Source organism: Rosa rugosa, chromosome 3, assembly GCF_958449725.1.
Source record: "Rosa rugosa chromosome 3, drRosRugo1.1, whole genome shotgun sequence".
Classification (NCBI taxonomy): domain Eukaryota; kingdom Viridiplantae; phylum Streptophyta; class Magnoliopsida; order Rosales; family Rosaceae; genus Rosa; species Rosa rugosa.
The window spans coordinates 53,695,165-53,723,147 of record NC_084822.1 but is presented as its reverse complement, the minus strand read 5'-3'; the positions used below and the strand labels follow the sequence as shown (position 1 = coordinate 53,723,147).

At 38.1% G+C, this 27,983-nt stretch overlaps 3 protein-coding genes and 1 long non-coding RNA gene across 5 annotated transcripts; 2 read left to right on the top strand and 2 right to left on the bottom strand.

Moving 5' to 3' along the window:
* The first annotated feature begins 26 nt into the window (after positions 1–26).
* LOC133740576 (pentatricopeptide repeat-containing protein At1g76280) lies at positions 27–6,112 on the top strand. 2 transcript variants are annotated; one of them, XM_062168524.1, is made up of 13 exons: positions 27–53; positions 188–245; positions 357–652; positions 1,139–1,246; positions 1,444–1,626; positions 2,347–2,868; positions 3,214–3,309; positions 3,440–3,613; positions 4,117–4,344; positions 4,559–4,702; positions 4,795–4,983; positions 5,061–5,180; positions 5,281–6,112. In XM_062168524.1, exons 3-13 carry the CDS (start codon positions 449–451, stop codon positions 5,683–5,685), a joined length of 2,373 nt encoding a protein of 790 aa, XP_062024508.1. In that variant the 5' UTR covers positions 27–53; positions 188–245; positions 357–448; the 3' UTR covers positions 5,686–6,112. The 2 variants fall into 2 exon arrangements, with proteins under 2 accessions (XP_062024508.1, XP_062024507.1); XM_062168523.1 differs by lacking the exon at positions 27–53 and having other exon boundaries at positions 174–245; positions 459–652; positions 5,281–6,111.
* A 277-nt stretch (positions 6,113–6,389) lies between these two features.
* On the bottom strand, positions 6,390–9,573 carry LOC133738158 (uncharacterized). Its single transcript, XM_062165603.1, has 7 exons — positions 9,199–9,573; positions 8,913–9,002; positions 8,699–8,779; positions 8,467–8,598; positions 7,713–7,934; positions 7,264–7,356; positions 6,390–6,878 (listed from the first exon to the last, which is right to left on the bottom strand). Exons 1-7 carry the CDS (start codon positions 9,418–9,420, stop codon positions 6,717–6,719), a joined length of 1,002 nt encoding a protein of 333 aa, XP_062021587.1. The 5' UTR covers positions 9,421–9,573; the 3' UTR covers positions 6,390–6,716.
* Positions 9,574–17,062: 7,489 nt separating this feature from the next.
* LOC133738962 (O-fucosyltransferase 16) lies at positions 17,063–22,085 on the top strand. The gene is made up of 10 exons (XM_062166664.1): positions 17,063–17,517; positions 17,608–17,658; positions 17,747–17,843; positions 17,986–18,062; positions 18,448–18,536; positions 18,690–18,873; positions 19,802–19,983; positions 20,318–20,420; positions 20,608–20,939; positions 21,050–22,085. The coding sequence occupies exons 1-10, from the start codon at positions 17,368–17,370 to the stop codon at positions 21,492–21,494; spliced, it is 1,710 nt and encodes a 569-aa protein (XP_062022648.1). The 5' UTR covers positions 17,063–17,367; the 3' UTR covers positions 21,495–22,085.
* Positions 22,086–26,944: 4,859 nt separating this feature from the next.
* Positions 26,945–27,650, bottom strand: LOC133736388 (uncharacterized). The gene is made up of 3 exons (XR_009859533.1): positions 27,463–27,650; positions 27,223–27,321; positions 26,945–27,073 (listed from the first exon to the last, which is right to left on the bottom strand). It is a non-coding gene; the product is annotated as an uncharacterized LOC133736388 (long non-coding RNA).
* Positions 27,651–27,983: the final 333 nt, after the last annotated feature.

The following is a 27,983-nucleotide window of genomic DNA, read 5'->3' as shown; positions in this document are numbered from 1 at the left end:
TTGTTTTACAGGGCCAGGATTCCATTGCAGAATCATTTTCACACCTCCACCATGTATGCCTTTATTCATCTGTGTATTTTGAGAGAGAGAGAGAGAGAGAGTATACTATATACGAATTTTATGAATTTGATTTCCGTATCGTATTTATTTTCTGAGTTCTGATTTGTTATTAGTGTTGTTATTGTAGGGACGAAGAATTGTTGCTGAGAGACTGGACTATTCTCGAACTCTTCCTATTTCAACTGGTAATCTTTCATAGCTCATCTATGCCATTGTAACTAGATAAGCAATTGCATGTTTTTCGTGTGCCTAAGGGTGTATTACAGTGGAAATTGCTGGGCTTATGTTTTCTGTAGTCAAACATACTTATACGGAAGAACTTAGCTGCTTTCGGATAAATGCGGATGATCACTGTGCAAGTCTATTTCCTGAATTTGAGTGCAAGTTTATGAATGCAGGTCGAGATGTTTTATGGAATGGAGCAGAATCAACTCCGATGAATTTGCAGATACAAATTGTTAAGGCTCTGAAATTGGGTAAAAGAGGCGAAGCCTCCAATCTTCTTTTGAGTCTAGGCCAGGGAAATGACATCAAAGGAGCTGATGATTTCGTGCATATTCTACAGTACTGTGCCACGTCACCTGATCCTTTGGTAAGCTGAGAAAAAAGAGGAATTACTTGACATATGTGCTCATTCGTCTAGGCTGGATGACTTGTTCTGTCATTTGTTTGTTTATTTGCACACCATTTAATCTAGGCGTTTGACATGTATAGATAGAATCTCAAACATGTGTTTTTAGCTGAGAAAATGATAATAAATGCATTTAAGGAGTGTTGATATTGTTTAATGTACATGTGAAGAGTATCAGAGGAAAACTCAGCATATTATGAATATATATAATATTTCTGGATAGATATATGTATATATGTATATGTTTATGTTTATGTTTATGTACCGGTAGCATCATGATATAACTTTATGAAATCCAACTCGCTGTTTGTAATTGTTCCATCCTGCATCTTGATTTTTGTCAGTTATAACATTCTGAGGATTTAGCTCCCCAGGTTTTCCACAGTCTTCAATTGTATATTATTTGGTTTGTAACATTCATGGAATTGTTGTTTACTTTTGATGCAGTTTGTCATGGAAGCTTGGACAATAATGGATGAGAAAGAGATTAGTCTGAATAGCCTTTGCTCCGCGCTTATGGTGGAAGCTCTATGTAATGGAGGATACTTGGAGGAGGTATGATTTATACTATAAAATTGGACAGCATTATCTAGCTAGCCTAGTCAGTTGGTAATAGTAAAGTTATCTTGTATGAATACTCTAATATCATAGTTATCAAACTATCGATGCTACCATATTTGACCAGCTGTCATTGTCAACCTTTGCTATGATCAACTAAATAGTCTCGTGTTTTCTTGTTTTTCTTTGATCAGGCATTAAAATTGATAAATTTTCTTAAAGAAAGTCATGGTATCTATCCGGTTCTACATGTCTACAACACTTTTTTGAAAGCTTGTACCAAAATGCAAAGTATGGTTTATGCCAATCAGTGTTTGGAATTGATGGAGCGACAAAAGGTGGGGAAGAATGAAGTTACATATGCACTGCTTCTCAAGGTGTGTACGAAAACATTTTGAATTGTGCTGTTTAGATGTCATTTTATTCCTGTTTCGACACAGCAGTTTTTGTGTGTGTTTTTTTTTTTTTTCTTTTCAGTTAGAAGATGTTTGGGCTTCATTTTTGCTATGATCTCCGTAAGAAAACTAACCTGGAAAATGATTTTGATTGGTAAATTAATCTCCTGATTTGTGGATTCATATGGTTTGTTTTAGAATGCTTCAATGTTTTGTAAAGGGATCAAAATATCAGTTTCAATTTCTAAGGCAGACCCCTATGACTGTATATGAGTTTCCAATGGATGAGTGGAAATAATGCTTGATTTAGATATTGATCGAGAAAGACCGTTTTAATTATGATTTTTTTTTTTGGTGACGCTTATGTGATGCTTTTGAGATGATTGTTTTTATTATGAATTTTTTTTTGGGTGATGCTTCTTTTGAATTTCTGCAATGTCTAGATTTAACCTTAAAAAGTTATTTTTCACATCAATTTTAGGAGTGGGAGATAAACAAAAAAAAACTCATGTTCTTCGTACTGTTTGTTCCCAATGGTGATGCTTCTGAATAACCGTAGGCTCTGTTATGTTTTCCTTCACGATAGTGATATGACTAGCTGTCCATGTACACTTTAATCATAAATCTCTAGAAATATCGACTCTGGAACCAAATTATTCTAAGTTCAGTTTTGTCAAATGATAATCTGTTCTTTCCTTTTAGCTTGCAGTTTGGCAACAAAACCTGTCTGTAGCCCATGAACTTTGGAAGGACTATATCAAACACTACAGTCTGAGCATTATCCCTCTGCAAAAGTTTCTTTTGTCCTTTAGTAAGTTGGGAGATTTAAAATCTGCATGCAAGACATTGCAATATATGGTGGCTTTAGTCATCAGGGGAAAGGCTTCTGTTAATAAATCTATTAAGGGAAAGTTGTATTCTTCAAGATTGGACATTCCTATACCTTTGAACTGTGAATTAGGCTTGAAGAAACTTAATTTGGAGGAGAATGAACAGTCTATCTCTTCCAGATACTGCGAGAATTTGGATGGCCATGTTGTTAGTGCGGATCAATGCACTAGTTTTGGCTTGGGTTTTGGAGAAACTAAGAGTGTTCCAGCGGATGGTCTTAATATTGATATAAGTACTCCTGTTATGGAGCTTTTGAGACGTTCGTTCACGAACTTGATATATGCTTGTGCAGAATTAAGAAATGGTGGCCTGGCTGAGCAGTTAGTCCTACAGGTATAGTAACATCTCTTTTTATGTTGTGTATGTTCTGCAATATAATCTCATATAAAAGTGGTACAATTCTCCATATTCAACCTGTAATATCATATGCAAAGGTTATGTTATAGTTATTTTTCTCATATGGAGAACTATGTAATTGTATATTTATGCTTAGAAGTTAAGATTATTGTTTCTGGAAACACTCATACCATTTATGTTTCTTTTGATCATGATGGCTCTTTTCTTGATGGATTTCAATCATCTACTATAATCATGTGGTTCTGTATCTTTCCCTTCTTTTATTAGGTATATACTTGGTTCAGATGTCATCTAATACTAAAGGGGCCCATTTTTATGTAGATGCAAAAATTGGGGTTTCAAATAAATAGCCATGTGTATGATGGCTTAATCAGAGCAATTGTTCCAGAAAGAGGTTTCAGCAGTGGGATGGAAATTGTAAGTTATATTAATTTAACTGCATTTGTTTTCTCAAAAAAAAAAAATGCACAGATTTTGCCTTTGGGCCATGTGCTTCTTAGTTCTTTTTTCTTTAATTACAATATTTGCATTTGTTATTCTTCTGCAGTTGAAAAGTATGCAGCAGAGAAATTTGAAGCCATATGATCGCACTCTTGCAACCCTTTCAATAGGTTGTAGCAAGGCATTAGAATTGGGTTTAGCTGAGACTCTGCTGGATCAAATATCTGTGTATTCACATCCACATGCTTTTAATGCTTTTCTTGCAGCATGTGACATTAGGGTGAGCTGATATGCTATAGATCCAAATTCTCTTATCAGAACTATTTTCTTTCCTGTAGCTTCTGAACTAAAACTTTATAAAAATGAAATTGGATTCCCTCGCACTAGTGGTCATGATGGTGGGTCCTGAGAATTCAACATTTGAACCTTTGTCCCTAATTCTTTTGAATAATATATCTGATATAGTTAGTTGTGCTGTGGTTTAAGACAAATTTAGTTATGTTAGGAAGAAGATTATAGGAGTTATGCTTCTATGTTCTTGGTGTGATAATTAATTATTTTAATTTGCTCCAATAATGAAAATTTTGTAGCATGGTGTTTATGCTAGCAGAGGGCAGCAAGATAGAAATATCATGAAGATTTTTTTATTTGTTATATTATTATTTCCTTATAAAAGTTTCATCTGTTTTCTGCTCATTTTACATTCTCCATCAATTTAAAGCTGTTTTCCTGTTGGTTAATAATTCTCCCATCAAGTCAAATATTGTTGCATGAACTGTGCAGGATCAACCTGAAAATGCCGTGCGGATGCTAGCTAAAATGAAACATCTACAAGTCACGCCAAATATATGGACATATGAGCAGCTGTTTTCCTTATTTGGTAACGTGAATGCCCCATATGAAGAGGGCAACATGTTGTCACAGGTAGATGCTGCTAAACGGATTAAAGCTATAGAAATGGATATGGCGAACTATGGCATTCAGCACAGTTTTGTGTCAATGAATAACTTGGTAACTCCTGGCCTCATGTGCTCCTTTTACTTTGGAGAATTAAATATAATTGAATTTCGAAGCAGATACTTAAATTTTGCCCTTGAGATTTGAGTTTGTGTCCATGTATCCTGTATTATAGTTCTGTGGTGATCAAGAAGCATTTACCTAGTGAACTTCTATGCACTATGAATATCTATGGCATTCTTTCATTTTTATTTCCTTATTTTCCCAGCTGAAAGCCCTTGGAGCAGAAGGGATGACGAGAGAGCTGATCCATTATTTACATGTGGCGGAGAATCTTTTTTGTCGTAATCACATTTATCTGGGAACACCTATCTATAATACGGTGTTGCATTCACTTGTTGAGAGTGAGGAAGTAAGTGTTCAAACACCATTTTTTCCCTTTCTTTTGCAATTATAATGGAGTTTTGACTAGTACCATGCTTTTGTATTTCTGTTTACACGCAGAGCCAAGTGGCAATTAAGATGTTTAAAAACATGAAGTCATGTGGTGTCCCGGCAGATGCTGCAACTTATACTATAATGATTAAGTGTTGTAAAATTCTCAGATGTTATAGATCTGCTTGTGCATTGGTTTCTATGATGTTGCGAGATGGCTTTTACCCTCTAACAATAACTTACACTGCTCTCATAAAGGTAATTTTATTCTATTTGAGGCATTCATGCTTCTTTATTGGTATCTGTTTTTATGTTGGGAGCCTACTTTGTTTCAGACTTTGTTGGGAGATGATATCATTGATGAAGCACTGAATCTTTTGGATCAAGCCAGCTCAGAAGGGAATAAACTTGATACTTTAGTTTTCAATACCATTCTTCGAAAAGCCTGTGAAAAGGTATATCATGTGTCCCTGTTGCTGGTTCTTGATTTAAATTATCTTTATTTGCTGAGTTTGTGAGTAATATTTTCTTTTGCGTCTTTGAAATGGATGTCAGGAACTGATTGATGTAGTTGAGTTTCTTGTTGAGTGGATGCACCAAGACAAAATCCGGCCTGATTCGGGGACGTGCTCTTCTGTTTTCACTGCATATACGAACTGTGGTTTTTACAGCACAGCCATGGAAGCATTGCAGGTTTTGAGTATGCGTATAATATGTGACGAAGATGGAAGCTGGTCAGAAAAGACAAAATTTGAGGACGACTATATCTTTGCTGAAGACAAGGGAGCTGAATCCCGTATAATCCAGCATTTTAAAGATTCTAAAGAGGACTTGGCTGTTGCCCTACTGAATTTAAGATGGTGTGCGGTGCTTGGCTTCCCAATTTCTTGGTTGCCTGATCAAAGCCCGTGGGCAAAAAGACTCTCAACTAACTATACTGCCAGGATAGGAGCTACCTAATAGGGGGAACACTGATTGTTGCATGGCAAGGGTGATCCATTGTTGTTATACAATCAGAAAAAGCTCCTCGACCTATCAGCCCTTGATGAGGCCACACTGCAACTAACCAATTTTAGATAAATACTTGAATAGCACTAACCAGGAAGGTCTAAAGTCAAACAATACAAAATCACTGATTTCTTAGATTTGTTTTTAGGCTACACTTTGAGAAAACTAGGTGAACACATTTAGGCAATTTTTGGTTGTACAGAATTCTTGGCCCGGTAGGGATAATGGGATTTACCGTTGTATTTGTTAGCAGTAGGTTTCTTGTAAAAAGATATTGTGTGCATTATGAGATGGATGCATGCTTTGGTGTTCAATCAAACCATGGGACTATGGGACTACTGCTATTTTTCCGGTCATTTTACTTCTGTTAGGGGGACTTATTACTGATTATTCAGAAGCCATGTTTAATATTCGAGGGATTACCATTGATGACAGGTAGAGGAACTGTTTCATGTTTTCTTTGACCGCCTTTCTTGGCCAAGTCGGGAAGCCTGACATTTCTTACTCGCCTCATGATCTTACAGTTGGAAACAAATGTTTCCTCTTCCTTGAGATCAAAATTAGCTTAGAGACCAAGAGAATTATTGTTACTTGAACAAATTACCAAGTAAAACAACTAATGTTTGCTGCCCCAATCCTACAAATGAGACAATAAATTGGAAGTTAAAATGACCGACCAAAGATTAGAAGTCAAAATGGTATTTCATACAAATGAGACAATAAATTGGAAGTTAAAATGACAGACCAAAGATTAGAAGTCAAAATGGTATTTCATTTAATTGATAATTTGAAATGACTAATAAGATCCAACTGTGTCTGCCATGAAACTACCCTTCTACTGCATACTCATCCGTCTAACTCCCGTCTCAACATGTGTCTTCTAAAAGGGCACATATTCTATTGTAGCAGCTCGAAACAACCCATCAGCCTACTTGAGCCTTCCCGTTATAACTTTCCATTATTTGCAATTCCACACACAGCACTTAAACATTTTCACCTGGAGGCAATTCTGCGAGCTTTGGAGGATTCCCAAGTACTCGTTCCATATCAAAACGAACTTCAATGTTGCGAAGACTATATCCGACTACCATTAGCCAATAAAGCAGCTTTGCAAGTTCTGGTGCAGTTGTTGATGTTACACTAGCCTGTATAAAACAAACAAGGTTATATGCAACTGAAGTAACTCGAGTGAATTTTGTAAAAATAGGTCAACCTACTATCCTAAAACAAAGAAAAATATTCCAATATGGGGTTCAACTCATATGACTTTGCTCCGGGATACAGACTGTTAATTCTGGTTTACAGACTGTTCAGTCCAACCCCACTGCCCCCACAGTGGAAGCTATTAGATATAAAGAAAGAGTATGATATAATTAGTTTAAGCTCAGACTCTGCCCCAAGCACCTATTTAACCAATTGTTGATGCAGATTATGACTTTTACAAAAATGATTGGAGAACACTAGATTGCAGGAAGGATGCAATGAACCATAAACCGGAGACTAAATAGAGAGCTCAACAGAAAGGCATACCTTCATTTGGCTAGGATCTGAAGCAGCCAAAAGCCGCTTGATGAATGTATCCATTGCAACCACAACATCGTCTCCAGCAGTACTAGTCAACTCCTACAAATTTTAACACATTTAAACAAAAGGTCAGGAAGAGACTTACGGCACCTCATAAATAAATGTATATGGAAGCAATAACAATACAAATTCATAACAAAAATAAAGTTCACATCATTCAGCTATCATCTCCTGGGGATATATGCATATAACCCAACTGACTAGTAGGTGCATTCCAAGTTTCCAAAACAAAAAAGTCTACCTCAAAGAATAATAGTTAGTAATAATAAAATTAATGCTGGTTATTTCCCTTCCACAGTGGATATGATCTAGCCGATGCATCATTGCCTAGCCATGAACCTAAAATCTAGACAACATAAAAGGCAATTCACATGAACAAAAGGGAAGGTGTTTACCTTTAAATTTTGGGGCTCGAGAGACTTGAGATACTCCAACAATTCATTTTGTCCATTTGCAGATTTCCTACCAACTTCATTATTCAATTCCTCAATCTCTGCTTCAAGTAACTCTATGTACTTCTTAGCATCTATTTTCTCAGGGCCAGAAACATTATTCCACCTAATAACTTCCCCTGACACATTCGTCTTCTGTGTACCAGGTGCATACTCTGGTGCATCCTATAAAAGTCACAGGGTCAAATTAGCACCATTTAAAGATTCTACATAGAAACATCTCAAGAAGTAAAACAGAAATGACAAACAAACCATATGAATTATTATAAAATATGTATATACACTGATGAATGAGTGGGTGTACAAACCTAAATGATAAAAACAAAATTGTTTTATGAGAAAGCAGCAGACTTGATGAGAATCACTACCTAACAGTGAACAGCTTTGAATGCCACAAGGCAAACATATAACTTAGGAGACAATACTTCTAGGATCAGGTCTACACAAAAATTCAATATAATGCAAAGACATTTTCCATGTCAGTTACAAAACAAAGGGTCTGATCATTGAATACATTATCATAGACTGATACAATAACGATTTCACTGTAAGACTTCTTGAAGCACTCTTTCATGGAGGGGTAATGTCAAGTGGTGCCACCACAACTTCTTTCTTCAGCAAATGATGATATAGCAAAAGGTTTACTCAGCGACCAAAGGAAGTTCATAACAAGAAATGTAAAAGAAAAAAAGAAAACCTTTTTCTCTTGCCCTTCAGGAAGAGCAACTGGCTCTAAACTTTGCTGCAGTTCCAACCTGTACTGTGCATTTTGAAACATATATCCAGTCATCATGATACTGTACATAAGTTGTGCAAGATTTTCGGCAACCTGAAACAGAAGTCAACCATTCATCCCACTGAATGTTCAGCAACTATAGAAACATGGACTTAACTTTTGCATCAGCTAAAAGTATAAGTTATATCCTTACTGTGGACACTGTGACTGTAAAAAATTGTGGGGGTAGTGTTCCAATCATATTTGTCACAGTTTGGCGCATTGCATCAACCACCTACATGAGAAGAGTGATGGATTTAAAATAAAAAAAAACGATACTCTCAATCCTTGCACGAGCAAGTAAGGCATCCTCCTCATCAACATTAAAATCGCGCGGCTGCTTGCCAAAGACATAAATAAATAAATACCTGCTGGGGTGCTCTCTTTACAAACAGCTCCATAAATTCAGGCTGCACATTTTTTACATACTCCAAAAGTATATCCCTCCTGCTCTTTGGCTGTTGAATTCAACAATATAGATAGAATCTAATCAACTGCACATTATCAAAGCTCTAATTTTGATGTTCTTGGCATTCATGATTAAGTAGTAGTGAAATGAAACCCATCATATAATGGTCCTAAATTTTTAGTACTAGCTAAGCTATATCACCATCACCCATAACGCACAGTATGAATCAATAATGGAAAGAGTACCACAGTGCCGTTGGGAGGTTTGGAATCACCGGAGTTGAGCCCATCGTTGTTCTTGGAAGAATCGTAAGCCGCAATTCTCAAACTGATTCTGCTGCCCCTGCTTTTGGTCTTTATTGGGAAACTAACCGTAGAAGAAGAAGACCCAACCCAAGAATAAGCAGATGAAGAAGATGATGATTTTGGTACAAGAAGAAAAGAGGGCTTCACCGTCAAGGAATACATGGTCTCCACAACAATCCAATAACTTTGGAAATCCTAATGCTTTGGGTTTTTACGTGGGTCGATTAACACGGAGACACAAAATACAGAGAGAAGGTGAGAAGTGCAGGGATGAGGTTCTGCACGTGTGCTTAGAATGTGTGTACTGTGTAGGCTAAGCGCCATGCGGCTGCGGTGTAGGGACTAGGGATGCACTCATCGTTAGGACCGGCTCAATTGGCTAATCCAGGCCCATGACATATGAAGGACGGGTCCAAGTCCACAACTCTAGGACCAGTCAGGCCCGATGTGCCAGTCATATTGTTTTCCCTGAATACTCCGGACAAGGGACACCGGCTTTATCTCCAACGGGCTGTTGAACACACGCACGTGCGTATCTGCACCATTTATTCAGTGAATGGTCTCTTATCTGTATCGTGACGTGTCCTAATCTTAAGATTTTCATAGGTAGGCCTCATCATATGGCTCTTGGGCCCTAAGCCCGCCCGGCCCGGCCCTTCCATTAGGGCGGGCCGGCCCGACCCTTTTTTATTGAGAGTAGGGTATGGGTCACACAAATAAAACCCGGCCCTACCCTACGGCCCGGCCCTAAAATTTATATTTTATTTTTGTTATTTTCTATTACATGTGTTATATGTATAAAACTATGGAAGTGTAGAAAATTATTTCAATCTGTCATATTAGGAAATGAGTCTTTTAAATTGAGCCATATTTTGAGAAGAAAAAAATAATTTTTTTTAAAGAATTAACCGTTAATTCGGCAAAAACGCCGCCGTTTTAATATAATCTTATGGGTATTTTAATATTTACCAATAATTACTGTTAACTAATTAACTGTAATAATTACAAAGCTATTATTTCAAATTAGACAATATATTCATGTAATACCAATTTTGAAATAAATCAAGTAATCAACATAACTAAAAATAATCAATTGGTCGAGTTGAAACCATTTTACCAATGTAATGTTAACTTCTTAATGAGCAAAATGGGGGAAGAAATGGAATTTTTTAAAATTCACCGCTAGATGTTATTTGCATATGAATATATGTTAGTGGTAGAAATTTCAGCAATTTCCGCCTTCGTTTGGACCTCGATCTACCCGGTCAACTCAATACCCTAAATAGAACATAAAACAAATATGCTCTTAACCGGTCCTTGGCAATTCACTTTTTTCGATCTTTCAGCTCCCACACTCTCATGGGTAGGGGGTCTACTTATGGATGTCAAAATTCCGCAACGTTTGTCCGCGCATGGTGCCGCTCCCCTTAGGGAAGTTTGCTTGTGCAAAGCGTTGACCGCTCCGTTAGGTGCCTTATTCACGGCGGATCAGCCTAATTTCTTTACACAATACCTATCACTATTGTATAAACATATAAGAATTTTCCGATTGATCGATTTTCATTTCAAAATTTTTGGATCGCACATAATCCTTATATGCCTATTAATGTAGTATAACTAGTTTATTAGGCTTGTTACCCTCCATGAGCAAAATGGGGGACGAAATGGAATTTTTTAAAATGAACCGCTGGATGTTGTTTTCATATGAATATATGTTAGTGGTAGAAATTTCAACAATTTCCACATTCGGTTGGACCTCGATCTACCCGGTCAACTCAATACCCTAAATAGAACATAAAACAAATATACTATTAACCGGTCCTTGACAATTCACTTTTTTCAATCTTTCAGATCCCACACTCTCATGGGTAGGGGGTCTACTTATGGATGTCAAAATTCCGCAACGTTTGTCCGCGCATGATGCCGCTCCCCTTAGGGAAGTTTGCTTGTGCAAAGCGTTGACCGCTCCATTAGGTGCCTTATTCACAGCGGATCGGCCTAATTTATTTACACAATACCTATCACTATTGTATAAACATATGAGAATTTTCCGATTGATCGATTTTCATTTCAAAATTTTTGGATCGCACATAATCCTTATATGTCTTGTAATGTAGTATAACTAGTTTATTAGGCTTGTTACACTCCATGAGCAAAATGGGGGACGAAATGGAATTTTTTAAAATGAACCGCTGGATGTTGTTTGCATATGAATATATGTTAGTGGTAGAAATTTCAACAATTTCCGCATTCGGTTGGACCTCGATCTACCCGGTCAACTCAATACCCTAAATAGAACATAAAACAAATATGCTCTTAACCGGTCCTTGGCAATTCACTTTTTTTCGATCTTTCAGCTCCCACACTCTCATGAGTAGGGGGTCTACTTACGGATGTCAAAATTCCGCAACGTTTGTCCGCGCATGGTGCCGCTCCCCTTAGGGAAGTTTGCTTGTGCAAAGCGTTGACCGCTACGTTGGGCGCCTTATTCATGGCAGATCGGCCTAATTTTTTTACACAATACCTATCAATGTTGTATAAACATATGAGAATTTTCAGATTGGTCGATTTCCATTTCAAAATTTTTGGATCGCACATAATCCTTATATGCCTATTAATGTAGTATAACTCGTTTATTAGGTTTGTTATCCTCCATGAGCAAAATGGGGGACGAAATGGAATATATGGTAGTGGTAAAAATTTCAGTGACTTCCACCTTCGGTGTGTGTATTAAATATGTTCAATAAAAAACAATGAGTCTTTTATTACCAATATATACCATTAAGCCATATTTTGAGAAGAAAAAAATAATGTTTTTTTTGTTTGTTAAACAAAATAAGACCCTTTTTTGGCCCATTTCGGCCCTATTTGGCCCTATTTGAGGGCCGGCCCTTTCGGCCCTAACGGATCGGGCTTTTCGGGCGGGTAAGGGTTAGCATATTTAAGCCCTGGCCCGACCCTACCCGGCCCTAAATTTTGTTGACTTTGACTAGGCCCGGCCCGGCCCGACCCTAAGCCCTAAAATTTAGGGTAGGGCCGGCCCTAGCCCGGCCCATGATGACCCCTATTCATAGGGTGATGCTATTCACACACTCATTTTCTCTATTCACACACCCCGTCTATTTTTTTATTACTTTAATTCAATTTATTTTTACAAATTATCTTAACTACCCTCCCTTGCAATTTATTCACACACCCCCTCTATTTTTCTTGTTCTTATACATCAATACATGTAAAACTAGCACATTAGTATGTGCTTATATATGCGATGAGGTATCCAGAAAAAAAAAAAATCAAAGCGTCAACGACTTCAAAATTATCAATTAACTCAAGTCAAAACCGTGATTAACACGCTGCCCATACCAAAATCAAACTAAGACGAATAGAACGCACAAATTTAAAACTCCTTGATGCACCAAATCGCTGAGAAACTGACCAAGAGCAATGGATTGAAATACACCAAATAATTTGAGTTAGAATCTTACCGGGAATGATGGATTCAAAGGGGCTCGAATGATCACTAAATTCATATTTTTCTTCCATGTCTCCATTGCAAATTAGATGTAAAATTTTCTCCAAAGATGGGTCTAAAATTGCTTGCTCTGCCATAATTGAACTTCAAAGCATCACATTAGAGAGATGGAATGACTATGCTAGAGAAGTTTTTGATGGAAAAGAAAAGAAGGAATCACAAAAAGTCCTCGTTTATGGGAAAATAAGGGTTTAGAATTTGGCGATGATTGACTTGCAAAACAGAAAAAAAGAAAAAAGAAAAATAATCAGAATTGCAAGGGAGGGTAGATAAGGTAATTTGTAAAAATAAATTGAATTAAAGTAATAGAAAAATAGAGGGGGTGTGTGAATAGAGAAAATGGGTGTGTGAATAGCACCACCCTTTTCATATTGCTGAAAAACATGACAGAGGGGCTAGTTTGGGATTGCTGTGACTTTTTAAAAAAACTGCTGCTGCTGTGTTGTGAAAATAATCAGCTGTGAATTAAAACAGTTTCGTGTTTGGTAAATAATATTTTTAAAAGTGCTTTCAGTACATAAAACAACTGCAGAGTGTGTTTTTATCCACAGCAGCTTCTAAAAGCAACCTCTAGGCTGCTTCTAAAATCTGCTGTCAGTGACCTATAACTTTCAATTAAAGCAGCTTTTATTTATTTACCAAACACAATAAAATCTAAAATTTTGAACAAAAGCTGATTTTTTTTTAAAAGCGAAGCAATCCCAAACGGGGCCTTATTATTTCATGTAAATTTCTTTAGTTCTACTCCTCCGAGCGTGGAGACTACAACTATTTATGATTGTAAATTAGGCCTCATCAAAAAACCCGCGGATCAAGTGGGCCGATGGAGGCCCGCAGGGCCAAAAGCTCGGCCTGGCCCGTCAAAAATCCCGCTAAAACCCGGCCCGGCCTGCCAAAAGCCCGCTAGGCCCGGCCCGTAAACTACTATATATGTATGTGTTATATATATATATATATATATATATTTATAAACACACACACACACACATATATATATATATAGATATGTGTGTGTGTGTGTGTGTGTGTTTATATATGTTAGTGGAAGTTCTCATACTTCTATATAATATATGTGCATATATATTCTACATATCATGACGACGGTTGACCAATTCAATTGGATTCGAAAATATGGTGAAATTGGCTAAATTTTTTATCACACTCATAATTTATTGTAATAATCTCATCCAACGGTCAGTTTTTCCATTTTTATTGAATTGATAGGGGTTACTCTTTGGAGTGTATGATATATAAAGGGGAGTGAAATTTGCCTTTTACAATCTGCACTCCCTTTGAATTGTTTAATACTATTTTGTTTAGTGCTGTTAATTCTCTTCCATAAATACCCTATTCTCTCCCTCCTCTCTCTCTCTCTCTCCCACGTTCTCTCTCTCTTCGGGTTCTTTGGTTTTTCCGGCATAAATCCGCCGTCCGGCCACTTGACGGCGTTCCACCGGTCATTTTATGACCGCCTCTTCCTGCTACACACGCTGGTGGTGGTAGATCACGGCATCTTGGCCGGAGAAGGAAGAATCGACGCCTTGAAGCTTACTGTAGCAGTTAGAGGTTTTCCGGCGATTTCTTCTGATTCCGATCATCTCCGGCGATGAAACCGGTCCTGATCGGAGCGGCTTGAGCCATATTACCATTCCCCTCAAGTTTCTTGATTTAATTTGCAGTGTGGAGGGAGAATTGAAGAATTCCCGATGCGAGTTAAGGAATGTGAGCCCGGAAGGAAGAGATATTTACAGAACCTTCCTCAAGCTGGCAAAATTCAAGCATGGCTATAACAGTAGTAACTTGTTGTACAACGTGGGCAAAACAATGGCTATGAATCAGGAGCACAAAATTGAAAATTAAGCAACCAAGCATTGGAGGTGAGTTGCTTGAGAATATATGTCCTGCTTTTGAGTGATGGAAGTATTGATAATTGCATGTTATGTAAGCCCCAAATATGATTGGGCATATCAATTTAGATGAGATAACGAAGAAGCAAAAATTCAATTGATAGGAAGATGAGAGAGAGAGAGAGAGGAGGAAGACAGAGAAGAATCAGAAGATCGATGTAGTAGAGAGAATAGTAAAGTATAAGGGCAGTTTTGTAAAATCAATACTAAGGGAGTGCAGATTGTAAAAGTGGGTGTGCAAATTTCACTCCCCAACAAAAACACAAACTTAAGGAACGCTAGCTCACGAGCCTGAGAGAAAATTCGGTTTTTCTACCTCCCTGTCCGGCGGCGAGCCTTTTCGCCATCGTCGGACGGGACTTTGTTGGCCCTGCATGGGTCTGGAGAGAGCCGGACTCCTCGATCGATGTCTGGTTTGGATCGGGAGGTTTAGGTAGCAGGGTGTGACGCGAGGAGAGGGGAGATCGAGGCTGATGTCGGGCTCTAGTGTGTCCCTCGATGGTCAGTCCGACGACGTGACTTGGTGGCGCAGGTTCGAAGGTGGCGGGGTGGTGCCGTGGTCTTGCTGGCGCGGCTCGGATCTGATCAGATTAGTCTGATCTGGGTTAGGTCTTCTCGATCTGATCCAGGGATGGGTTTGTTTGGCAGAGATGGGGCGTTCCCATGGGTTATGGATGGTGGACTGTTGCTAGGTGGGGCGGTGGTCATGGCGGCAGGGCTCGGGTCTGATCAGAGCAGTCCAATATGGGTTGATCTTTTTCGATCTGATCTGGGGTTGACTCTGTTTGGCAGGGGCGGCGCTCTTCCATGGTGCGGTCTGGAAGGAAGCATGATGATGGTTGCGGTCCGGTGGTTCTGGCGGCGCGGTACAGGCGGTGGTTCGTCGGCGATGGCTGTGGTGGGGGTGGGCCAGACTTGGCTAGCGGATTGGGTCTCCCTTGATTCCTGGGTCGAGGTTTGGGCTTGGGTCTGCCTTTTGGGCCTGGCCTGGGTTGATCTCTTTATTTCTGCTTTTATCTTTATTTATTTTAGTTGGTTAGTGTTGTCTCGCCTTTGGCGTGTAATAAGTACCTACATATATTTTGTAGGGAGAGTCGGGCTACATGCCTGTGTGTACACTCTAAGTGCCTTGTTTGCGCTAGCGAGGGGAAGATCTATTGTTAAATGGTCGCAACCTCCTAGTGGCAGAATGAAACTAAGTGTCGTCGGATCTGTTTTCCGGCGGCAACATAGTAGGAAAGCTATGATTTTGGTATTTATGCTTCGTTGTAATCGAGTTATCTTTCCGTTATGTCACCGCTTTGTCAAAGCAAAATAGCAAATAGAGTAGCCAATAATGCACTCTTTGCTAATTGGTGCTTGTTAGAATACATGTATTTTGTAGAGTTTTCTGATATTATTTCAGGATGCGCTATAGATGGTTATTGTAATCAGGGGTTTAGGCTCAATGTCCCCCCCTTGTATTCGGCAGTTTCATTAATCAAGGCTGGAGGGTAGCCGCACAAAGCCCTCATTTAAAAAAATAAATAAATATAGGTTTATAAGAGTAATTAAGTTTGACCTCGTTGATCGAATTCGAAACGAGAACCAAGTTGGCTGAATTTTTTACAACCACCATAAAATATTACAATCTCTCCATCGAGCGGTTGGTTTCTCTAAATTCATTTTCTACTTCATGGTTGCTTTAGAATGAACCTCAACCATTTAAATGCAATGTACAAGTCATACAACTTTAGGAGGCAAATTGATATAGGCCAACGTCTTTGTAATTAAAATTGAAATTTTTATCTTATGTACACGCACATCCATCGATGGGATATTTACAGACGTGATGTGAAAAAATAAGCACGTTTCGCGGTCGTCAAACCATCAGTCAACCAAGAAGACATACAAGTGACGACGGTTGACCAATTCGGTCGGATTCGAAAATATGGTGAAATTTGCTAAATTTTTTACCACACTCATAATTTATTGTAATGATCACATCCAACGGTTAGTTTTCTTATTTTCTTTGAATTAATAGACGTTGCTCTTTGGAGTGTATGATATATAAATATAAGTTTATAAAAAAATTAGTATCTTTAAAGATTTATTTGTAAATAAAGCTTGCAAGGCCCGGCCAAAAAAAGCCCGAAAAAGCCCGCTAGGCCCGCTTTATATGGACGAGCTTGGATCATTCGATTTACAATAAAGTTCGGTCCGGCCCATTGGTGAGGCCTAATTGTAATGATGTTTTATTTCCCTTACCAAAAAATAAAAAAACATGTCTGTTCGCTCACCAATTAACGAGGGTGACACTCATATCAAATCTGTGTTAACGCGGATAGTTGGGCGTGGTCGATGAGCGAAGAACGTGAAACAAATAGTATGTTTATTTGATAGGAAAGACACTGGAGCAGAGAGAGTGTCAGCAATAAAACCAAAAAACAAAAGAGCAAATGCCAGCCAGGCCAGGCCAAGCTAAAGCCTCCCCTAACCAAAGCCAGGGCCAGCCCTCCCTGCTCACTGCTCGCTCACACATCCAAGTCTCTAACAAAACCCTCCACCAAACCCCAAAGCAAAGCAAATTCTCAGACAAGCTCGGAGGAGATTAGACCTCTGGAGCTTCTCCGATTCATTTAGCTGAATCATTTCATTCTAAAACAGTGAACCAACCACAAGCACACAAAAATGGCGCCACTGCGGCGGCGCCACCACTACTACCACCGCTTCCGGTACCTTATTCCTCTCATTTCCGCCGTCTCCGGCGCGCTTCTCATCCTCTTCGCCGTTCTCTTCTTGTTCCTCGCTCCTACTCCTTTCGATGTTCATCAACGTCAGGTCTGCCACACTCTCTCTCTCGCTCTCGCATTCGCGTCACTCCACTCCATTTTTTTCGTCTTAATTTAATTTCTTGTGCTTTCGTTGCAGAATGATCGGGTCGACGATGCGATTGGAGATACAGTAGTGTTTCGCGTCCCGGTTAGGGTTTAATTTTACTTCGTTTTTGGTACTTTTTTTATGTGAATTTGAAGGTTTGCTTGATCTCTGTATGCTTGTTCATAACCAGAGCCGTGGCGGACGAAGATCCTCCGATCGTGATCTTTGGACTTCTAGGAATGCGAATCTCTACTATGGATGCAGCGATGCCAGCAAGAAGTTTCCGAGTGCGTATTTACTCTAGTGTTAGCGATTTGCAGTATTGTATATTTGATTCTACATGTTTGTGTTAGCTGTTGTCTTCTAGTTTACAATGGCAATGGTGAGATTAGTTTAATCAAATATAACAAATTTTGTTTATACTTGCAGAAGTTGAAGATGTCACGCATCCTAATAGGTATTTGGCAATTGCAACAAGTGGAGGCTTGAATCAACAAAGAACCGGGGTAACCATCTTCATTTGTAGTATTTCCAATCATAATGATTGCATTGTTAGTTGTCGAGAGTTTTAGAAAGGATGTTTGGTTTATCCCAAGTCTGACGGTCAAATTGATGGTCTAGGTGAGGATAAAAGGAGTATAATGTAGAGTTAGAGGTTGCCTGGTGTTGATTAAGATGTGGATGCTTGGAAGTTTGCAGTTGTACCTAAATTTGTTCCCTGCATTAATTGTTATCCATGGCTTTCTAAATCTTAGTGGAATTAGTGGCACAGTTTGGTTGCCTTCTGTTCAGTTTAAGTTAAACTGGAATTAGTGTAATTGTCTCTTTAATTGGGTCCAGCAAGAAGTCTTACTGCTGGAGTGAAGCTTACTGTGTCTGTACCTTTGGCAGATTACAGATGCTGTTGTTGCTGCTCGCATACTGAATGCTAGTCTTGTTGTTCCAAAGTTGGACCAGAAGTCTTTCTGGAAGGATGCGAGGTTAGACATTGAATGGCATATATATGCAGGCCTCTTTATTTGCATTCTGGATTTACTTAGATGAAGACACACACACATACACATATTATGCATTCACTAGTTTAAATTTTATTTACATATTTGCAATAATGTCTTTTTGCTTTTCTTCTGCAGTGAGTTTTCAGAAATCTTTGATGTTGATTATTTTATATCATATCTGTCGAAAGATGTTAAAATCATTAAGCAACTCCCAAGAAAGGGTGGTAAAACATGGACTCCATACAATATGCGTGTCCCAAGGAAGTGTAGTGAAAAATGTTATCAGACTCGTCTAGTACCTGTTCTTTTGAAAAAGCATGTAAGCTTTATGTTCTCTTAAGCTTCTAATTTCTTGGATACTGCATGAACTTCTTTTACAAAGTAGGTAGTAGTACTGCCTTCTTCATCGCTCAATTTGTATCTTAATATGATTTTTTTGTCAGTTGTTCATGTCATGATATGATGTTTCGCTGTTACATGAAGCTACATCTTATCCCGTACTTATGGATGAAATCAAAACATTTCTTAACTGCTAATGGACACTATGCGAAGTAAACACAGAAATCTTGAGCTTGCATTTGATGCATTCCTTGCCGAGCTATTTTGTTTTTCCCATTTTTCAAATCTGTTGATTTCATAGGGTTCCGAATAACTTCCGATAGATTGCTCATGTATGTCTCACATTCAATCAAAATCCATTTTCTTCCAAATTCTGGAAGGGGTCTTTTCTTCAATCACAAAATGCTTAAGTCCTAAATTTACATTTTTTATGACCCTAAAATTAAATTTATATTATAGTAAACGTGCTAAAAGTATGATCATTGTAATATTTTCTTTTATTCCCCATGCCATTAGAAGTCATCTCATTTCACTTCCTCAGATTTTACCCAATTGTTTTTCCCCTTTTAAACCATCTGTATATGTTTGGGGCTGATTAGACTGGACCCTGTAGGCTTCATCAAGCTCAGAGCTGAGAATATATTTACCAGTCAGTTAATAAGTTGGAGCTTGGGCCTAAGCTTTAAATTATATGTTGAAAGTATTTATATTAGTATAGTAGAGCTCTGTGATTACCATTAAAATTAACTGATTAAATTTACAGGCTCATGTACTGAGACCAAGTAAAGCTTGTGGTTAGGCTCATGTGATAAATCACCCTAAGTTTAGGCTTTGACAATGGCTTTGATCTTAGTACAAGCATCTGAAAATTCTAAAAAAGGAACTTATTACTCTTCATTCTCTGACAGGCTGTTCAGCTCACAAAGTTTGATTACAGACTTGCAAACAGGTTGGGTACAGATTTGCAAAAATTGAGATGCAGAGTGAATTATCATGCTTTAAAGTTTACTGAGCCAATACGGAAAATGGGTGAAAAGTTGGTTCATCGAATGAGGATGAAAAGCAAGCACTATATCACATTGCACCTGAGGTAAGTTTGTTTGGCTTTTCTATTTTCTGTGGTTAGCTACCATTTAGTTATAGAGTTAATATTTGTTAGCTTTTTACATCAGTACAGTTTTTCATTGTTGCCCTGTCTTTCTTGTATATTATCCTGACCCATTAATTTCCATGTCGAGCATGTGGTTCCACTCACCATACCTGTATGTACATTTGTACACATGTGTTTCCATGTCAATGTGATACACATGCTTACATGTTTACAAGTAGAGACTAAAACAACCTCTCAAATTCCTTTCCAGATGTTGCAACTTCAAGGGTTGCTTATAAGGTGGTGTCCTGATTTAAATAATTTCTTGCTATAGGTTTGAACCTGATATGCTTGCATTCTCTGGATGCTATTATGGTGGAGGAGACAGAGAAAGGAAAGAACTTGGTGCAATACGGAAGAGGTGGAAGACGTTACATGTAAGTGTTAAGTGTAATTGAATATGGTTCCCTGGATCTACGAGGAATGCCATGTCATGATTGCATTGCTCTCTGTTTGTTCCAAACTTGAAGTCTCCTGATTATGCTGTATGTATTGGAATGATTTCTCTCATTCATCTGGATCTGTAGAATGTATGTTTTTGACATATTTTGTTTTGAGGTGCAGATAAGCAACCCTGATAAGCCAAGGAGGCATGGGAGATGTCCCCTTACTCCAGAAGAAGTTGGTCTGATGTTGAGAGCACTTGGTTATGGCAGTGATGTTCATATTTATGTGGCATCAGGGGAAGTGTATGGTGGGGAAGACACGTTGGCGCCCCTTAAAGCACTATTTCCCAACTTCTATTCAAAAGAGACAATAGCAACCAAAGAGGAGTTGGAACCATTCTATTCATTTTCTTCTCGCATGGCTGCTCTTGATTTTATAGTTTGTGATGAAAGTGATGTTTTTGTCACTAACAACAATGGTAATATGGCCAAAATATTAGCTGGACGAAGGTAAGCTGTCTCTTCCCCCCCGCCCCCCCCCTCCCCCCTCTTCTTTTATTCTCTTCTAATCTTATTTCTTTTTCTTTCTGTTTAGTTTTGACATCTTGTATTTGTTGCAGGAGATATTTTGGGCATAAGCCTACTATTCGTCCAAATGCTAAAAAACTTTATCGATTGTTCTTGAGCAAAGAGAACACAACTTGGGAAGCTTTTGCATCTAGTGTTCGTACTTACCAGAGAGGCTTTATGGGTGAGCCACATGAAGGGAGGCCAGGCAGGGGTGGGTTTCATGAGAACCCATCCACCTGCATATGTGAAAATTCTCAGGCTAAAGTCAAGAGAGATGTGGAACCTAGAAAATACGGCAAGGGTAGTAATGTAACAAGAAAAGATGAAGTAGAAGTCGATGTCCAAGACTCGGAAGATGATCCAGAATGGCCCGACTCTGATGAGGATGAAGATCTAAGTGTCCCGCTGGAGAATGATCACTTTAACAGAACTACAGAGGATTATGATACAGTAAACTCAGAGGAACCTGAATTGGAGGAGCTTATTTCTGACTAGACAAATCTATCTCAACTCTGGTTCACTACTGCTTCCTCATATTTGGCTCATCAACTATTTCCAGCTCAAAGTCAGATGATAACCATGTCACTGTATATACAAAATGACAAGGAAAGATAAAGTGGATACTACTTCTGGGAATACTTTGGCTTGAGCCTCGTTTCATGACAGTTAAACAGATTTCAACCTTCAACTTGAAAACATATTGTTCAATGCAGGGGTATGCAAGGGTCTGTGCTTTCTGGCTGAAGAGTGAAGATGGCTCTTATACGTTTCCAGAGTCTTTGAATTGTGGGGGAAGCATGTATGTGAACAGTTGTAAGCGGCCAGAAAATGGTTGTTGTGGCCAAGGCAAAGCATGGGGCTTAAGTTTAGAATACAATGCTCCAAAAGAGGTTTATGAATTCTTTTCAATTTAGGTTTCTTAGTTGAGGATCTTTCGCCATGCTATACCGATTCTTGGATTTTGATCAGGAAACAGAGTGACAGATCACTGCTGTAAATTAAGGGGGGTGTATTCATTTAAGAGTCTACAAGATTTTTTTGTATTTTGAAAGTTTATGGGTATTCAATTGAGATTTTTAAACAATCCTTTAAAATCTTGATGTATTCAATTAAGATTTAAAATTATCCATTCAAATCTGCAGATATTCAAAAGTATAGAGATTTTTAAGGATTTCATTAAATGCTGGATTTTGAAGGATTTTATAGTGCTTTTTATACATATCAAAACTCAAAAACAATCCAACCACTTCCCAAGAGATTTTGATGGATTATTTCTCACTCAAAAAATGAAGAAGCTCTTCATCAAAAAAAAAAAAAAAAAAGGAAGAAGAAGTAGCTCTCAATAGGTGACACTCATTCATTTTGTCTTATACCTATCTTCCCACTATCCTTCTCTGCCTCTATTCTCATCTAATAATTTTTTTATTTTTATCACTATAGCTCTGTTCTAGCTAATTAAGCTCACTTTCAGTGGTATTGTTAAAATGATACATACACACATGTTTCTTTCTTTTTTTAATCAAACCCGAAGCCGGCTGCCAATATATATATATATATATTCAGCACACATATTTCTTTTGTAAATTCGATATGAAATAAATTATGTCATTAGTTTACTACTTTATGTTTCTGTGTAACATTTTGGCTGATTAGTTTTCTCTTATTATTCATATATCATTATACAACATAAAGAATGGTAGATTCCCATATATACACACACACACACACACATACACACATTTTTTTGTCATTGATATAGCATTATAGTTGGATTCATACATCCATTGCTTTTAAAGAAGAAGAAAAAAAAAATAACTTACCAAAAACATCATAAGGACTTGTAAAATCTAAACAAATATCAGTAAATCAATCCATTAGAATCAATCAGAGTCCATATAGAATTTAAACAATCCATGGATTAAGTAAAAGGGAAATGAGGGAAAAGGTCACATTAGATAGTGAAATGATAAAAAGGTCAGCTAGTTTCCCACTTGATAAAAAGGTCCATAATGAATTGTCAATAATATTAATTTAGTCCTTATGAATAATGAGGTGATGTTAAAAAATGTCAGTTTTTAATTTTTTTGATTCCGATTATGCCCTTAAAGGTAACAAACGTTTATAACTGTTCAATCAAAATTTTAGATCTCAAATTTTCTCTCTCTTTTGATCAAAAAGCTTGATTCGATTTGATCGGAGATTCTCTCTCCGCCGCCAGCTTCCGATTGCGCTTTGTCTGTCTACGACGATATGTAATCTCGGTTTTGGAGCTTCAATCCACAGCTTTGTTCTATTTTTCTCGATCTCTGGCTTCGTCGCTCTTCGCCTTAATCACGTCACTTCTTCTTCTTCGTCTTCCGCCGCGATCAAGCCGAAACACGTCATCATCGGCAAGAATGGAAGGATTGAAATTGCAGGGATCAGATTCTGAATAAGGCAGGGTCCTACTGGTTTAGCCAGAAGGCCACCAAGGAGATCTCCTCCGGCGATGACATCAACGTAAGCTTGCTTCTCTCTTCAATTTGATTCAGCTTGTTTGATCTGGTTTCGCGATCCTGAATTATTGTGTTTCGGATCAGAAGTTTGAATTCTTTAGCTGCTTAATTGAGTCATTACATTAATCATTCATTTAATTGTTGTTTAATTGAATCTTAGGATGATTGATTTCCTTGTTATATGTGTTAAGATGATTGAATCTTAGCTATAACGCATGAAAATTGTATGGTCTTGCTTCCCTTGTGGATGAGATTTTTGTTATAATTTATCAACAAGTTTCTTTGTATTGGCATGCTCTGCCTCTTGGTTACTGTCTGAGATTGTGGCTTCGAAACTGTGTAAACCATAGATGGAATGGAAAGCCCGTATTTGATGCTGCCAGATATGTCATTTATTTAACTCATTGTGGCTTGAGTACTCTTTCTCCTTCAAGCGAAAACCAATTTGAAAATTAATAGGGTTCTTATCATGTGTAGTATCTTGGAATTCAAACCACCAGACTATTTCATCCCTGAACTTGCAAATCATCAAATTGGTACCCAGACTCAAAAAACACTAGAAACAAGTACCTCCGTCGGTCTAACTTCCCAATACATATTTGGAAGGATTGGAAGCTTTTCCTTTTTTGCGGAGGGAATAATATCTACTTTCTATTCTCTTATCAACTATTGTAGCATGTAAGAAGACCTTAAATAATACTGTAGCTTGAGGGAAGACCTACATGGTTCTTAAGGATGGAGGTTACTTTATGATGAGGTTCTTAGAAAACTGAAAAAGTTAAGAGGCTGGTGGAAAGGCTAAATGTTACTTTGAGGGCATAAACTGTGTACTTTATCTCTTGCTCTTTTTTGCCTTATAGTGTTGCTCTGCTACGTGTATTCCATTATCAGGTATCAATGAAAACTGAAATCACCTGGATCCGGGATATGCTTAGAGGTGATGATGCATTCGAGTTGCAAGTTAAACTCCTGAAGCAAGTTCCGGAGGAGTACCCGTACAAAGATGATGAGTAATATGTTTGCTATATGTACACAGTTATGATATTTGGTCCTCTTCTTTCCCTGAAAATCAAATGTTACAGTTGTTTCCTCTTTTTCGTACACATCCATGTAGAACATTAAATAGATAACTTTGTGTTGTTAGTCACTACAATTTTTATGCTTTATTGATTCTGAGTCTTTCTTTGTTGTCTACACTTGGTAATTAGTACTTAGAACAAGACTGTATGTTCTTGTGTTGGCCCAAATAAATACTTAACAGTTTTCTGGGCACACTAAGTAACTGACTATGTCACTAACCAAGTAACTGTCAGTAGCCAAGTCACAAGTTAATAGCCAAGTCACTGTTAATCACATGTCACTAACTAAGTAACTGACCATGTCACTAACCAAGTAACTGTCAGTTGCCAAGTCACAAGTTAATAGCCAAGTCACTGTTAATCACATGTCACTAACTAAGTAACTGACCATGTCACCACCAAGTAACTGTCAGTAGCCAAGTCACAAGTTAATAGCCAAGTCACTGTTAATCACATGTCACTAACTAAGTAACTGACCATGTCACATTACATGTCACTGACAATGTCACTAACCAAGTAACTGTCAGAAGCCAAGTCACTGTTAATCACGTCACTAATTAAGTAACTGACCATGTCACTAACCAAGTAACTGTCAGTAGCCTAATCTCTCCTTGAGCTAATCCTTCCTTGAGGGAATCTGCCGCAACCTAATCTCTCCTTGAGCTAATTCTTCCTTGAGGGAATCCGTCCTAACCTAATCTCTCCTTGAGCTAATCCTTCCTTGAGGGATTCCGCCGTAACCGAATCCCTCCTCGAGCTAATTCCTTCTTGAGGGATTCCGCCATAACCGAATTCCTCCTTGAGAGGTTTTCGCCATAACCAAATCTCTCTCGGCGGGATATTTCTTCCTTAGCTAGATATTTATTCTCTTGATGAGATACTCGTCCTTGCTCCTTCCCGGATCTTATTCTCGAAATTTTCACCCCCACAGCATGTAAAAAAACCAAAACAAAAAAGAAAACCAACTACAGCATATTTAATCTCACAATTTGAACAAAACTACCCCTTACTGGTTTCCAAATGTCCTACTTTTCACAGATTGTGGGATGAAAACAAGCAAACAGACACGGATATATTTCAAGAGAATCCATTACCAAACCATAAACACAACAAAAAAAAAAAAACTATTGATCTGGCTAGTGAAGTCACAGGCCATGTCACTGACAACGTCAGTTACATGGTCAGTCACATACATTGTAAGTGACATGATCAGTTACATAATCAGTTACATGTTCAGTTACATGGTCAGTCACATACATTGTAAGTGACATGGTCAGTTACATAATCAGTTACATGGTCAGTTACATGTTCAGTTACATACATTGTAAGTGACATGGTCAGTGACGTGTATAACAATGACATGGAAAGTGACATGCAACTTGGCTAGTGACATGGTCAGTGACTTTGTCGGTGATTTAAGGCTAATAGTAACTTGACCAATGACATAGTTAGTGACATGTGGCCAGTAACTTGGCTAGGAATTGACAGCGACGTCACAGGCCAGCTAGTGATCTGGCCAGTGAAGTCACAGGCCATGTCACTGACAACGTCAGTTACATGGTCAGTCACATACATTGTAAGTGACATGATCAGTTACATGGTCAGTTACATAGTTAGTTACCTGGTCAGTTACATGGTCAGTTACATACATTGAAAAATTAGTCTATAAACAGTATATGTAATTTCACGTTGCATTGACTGAAAAATTCCAAGTGATGTACATGCAACTTTCTCATCTCAACATTACATTCTTTCTTGTTACACAAAGCCACGAGGACAATTAAATACTCCATCATCTGGAAATTGGACCTAACAGGCATACCAGCTGCCTTCTTCACATTCCTAATGTGCATAATCCTATCGGCTCTCAGGGAATTTAGTCTCACAGATATGAGGCAACTGCATGAATGAAGTAATTTTTATCAGAGAGAATATGGAGCAATATCAACAGTCTACCAACAGCCGTGATGACATGAAATTACCATGAAAGTCGTTGTGATCATCTTCCAGCAAACCATCTTCCATGGAGAACTTGTCGAGCATTTATTGCAGCTTATGTGTTCTCAAATCTCTCAAGTAAACAAAACCAGCGGTATTCCTGCTCATTAAACTGATAGCTTATTAGGATGTACTCAAGTTACTTGATTATCAAACCCAATCAGAAAAGTTGCTATCTGAGGCAGGATACATTGCCGAGTTTGACTATTAACATCCTAGTACAACTAGTATCATTTAGCCCATCCTTTACGTTTCTATGATTTCACAAAGGTCCACCTGCACTCTCCTAGTGATCCATCAGTCTAAGTTACAGAGAAAAAGAGGAAATAAGAGTTGCATGGTAGTGGTATTGAATATGAAAATATAACTTTGTCTTCATCCTCATCTTTCTGAACAGTTGGAGATTGTTGAGCGGCTTCTCCATTACCATTGCCATTCGAAGATTCTACAGTCCCATTTTCCTCGCAAGGAATATTTTCATCCAACTTCTCCCCTGCCATACCTAATTAAATGGAAAAAGCTTTTTAAGTTTGAATTCATACAAATCAAAAGAACACCGTATTCAGTGGCGGAACCGAGAGTTAAAGCCTAGCTGGGCTAACTCTCAAACTAGGAAAAAAAAAAATATATATATATATATATATTGTAAACCTTGATGGTAGGAGAAAAATTTATCAACCGAAGAGAAAAATAGCAAAACAATAGCAACCCAATTCCTTCGCTGCTGCTTTGATCTTTGAATTTGAGTTACTGAAAACGATTTCAGGAAACTTAATTAAGACAAAAGAAAAACAATAATAGAGAAGATGATCGGTGACGAAGATGAGCGGTATAAGAGAATTGAGGAATTCAGATCTGAGAAAGAGAGATATTGGAGCTGAAGAAACGCACCGTTTGGAGGGAATCGAATCCCTCTCGTCCCATTCAATCAAACTACGAAATGCTGAGGAGAGGTCTTGGAGGCTCCGGCGTCAGCCTTAGACTCGAAGTGGTGCTCCTCGTCGGACATGGCTGGCTCCGATCTCACAGAGAGAGATTTTTTTTTAAGGGTCGAGAGTCCGAATAGGTAAGGGTTCAGACGGGCTTGGGTAACGGGAGGGAGAGAGAGCTGTCAGTGGCAATTTTTGTAATTAAATTGAACTATAGTGGTAGGTTGTGAACAAGTGACCTTAATTATCATGGGGACATTTGTGGTGTTTGAATTATAATAAGGCACTTCAAAATGACCTCTTTTATCATTATCCCTTAAGTAAATCCATGGATTATAAAAACTCAAACAAAATCTTTTAAAATCTGAATTGAATACACCCCCCTAAATCTAAACAAGGGAACACTTTTTTGGGTAGCTTTTTTATTTTCACACATTTGAAGTCAATATAAGGGGTAAAAGATCGGAGTACAGAACCTGATTT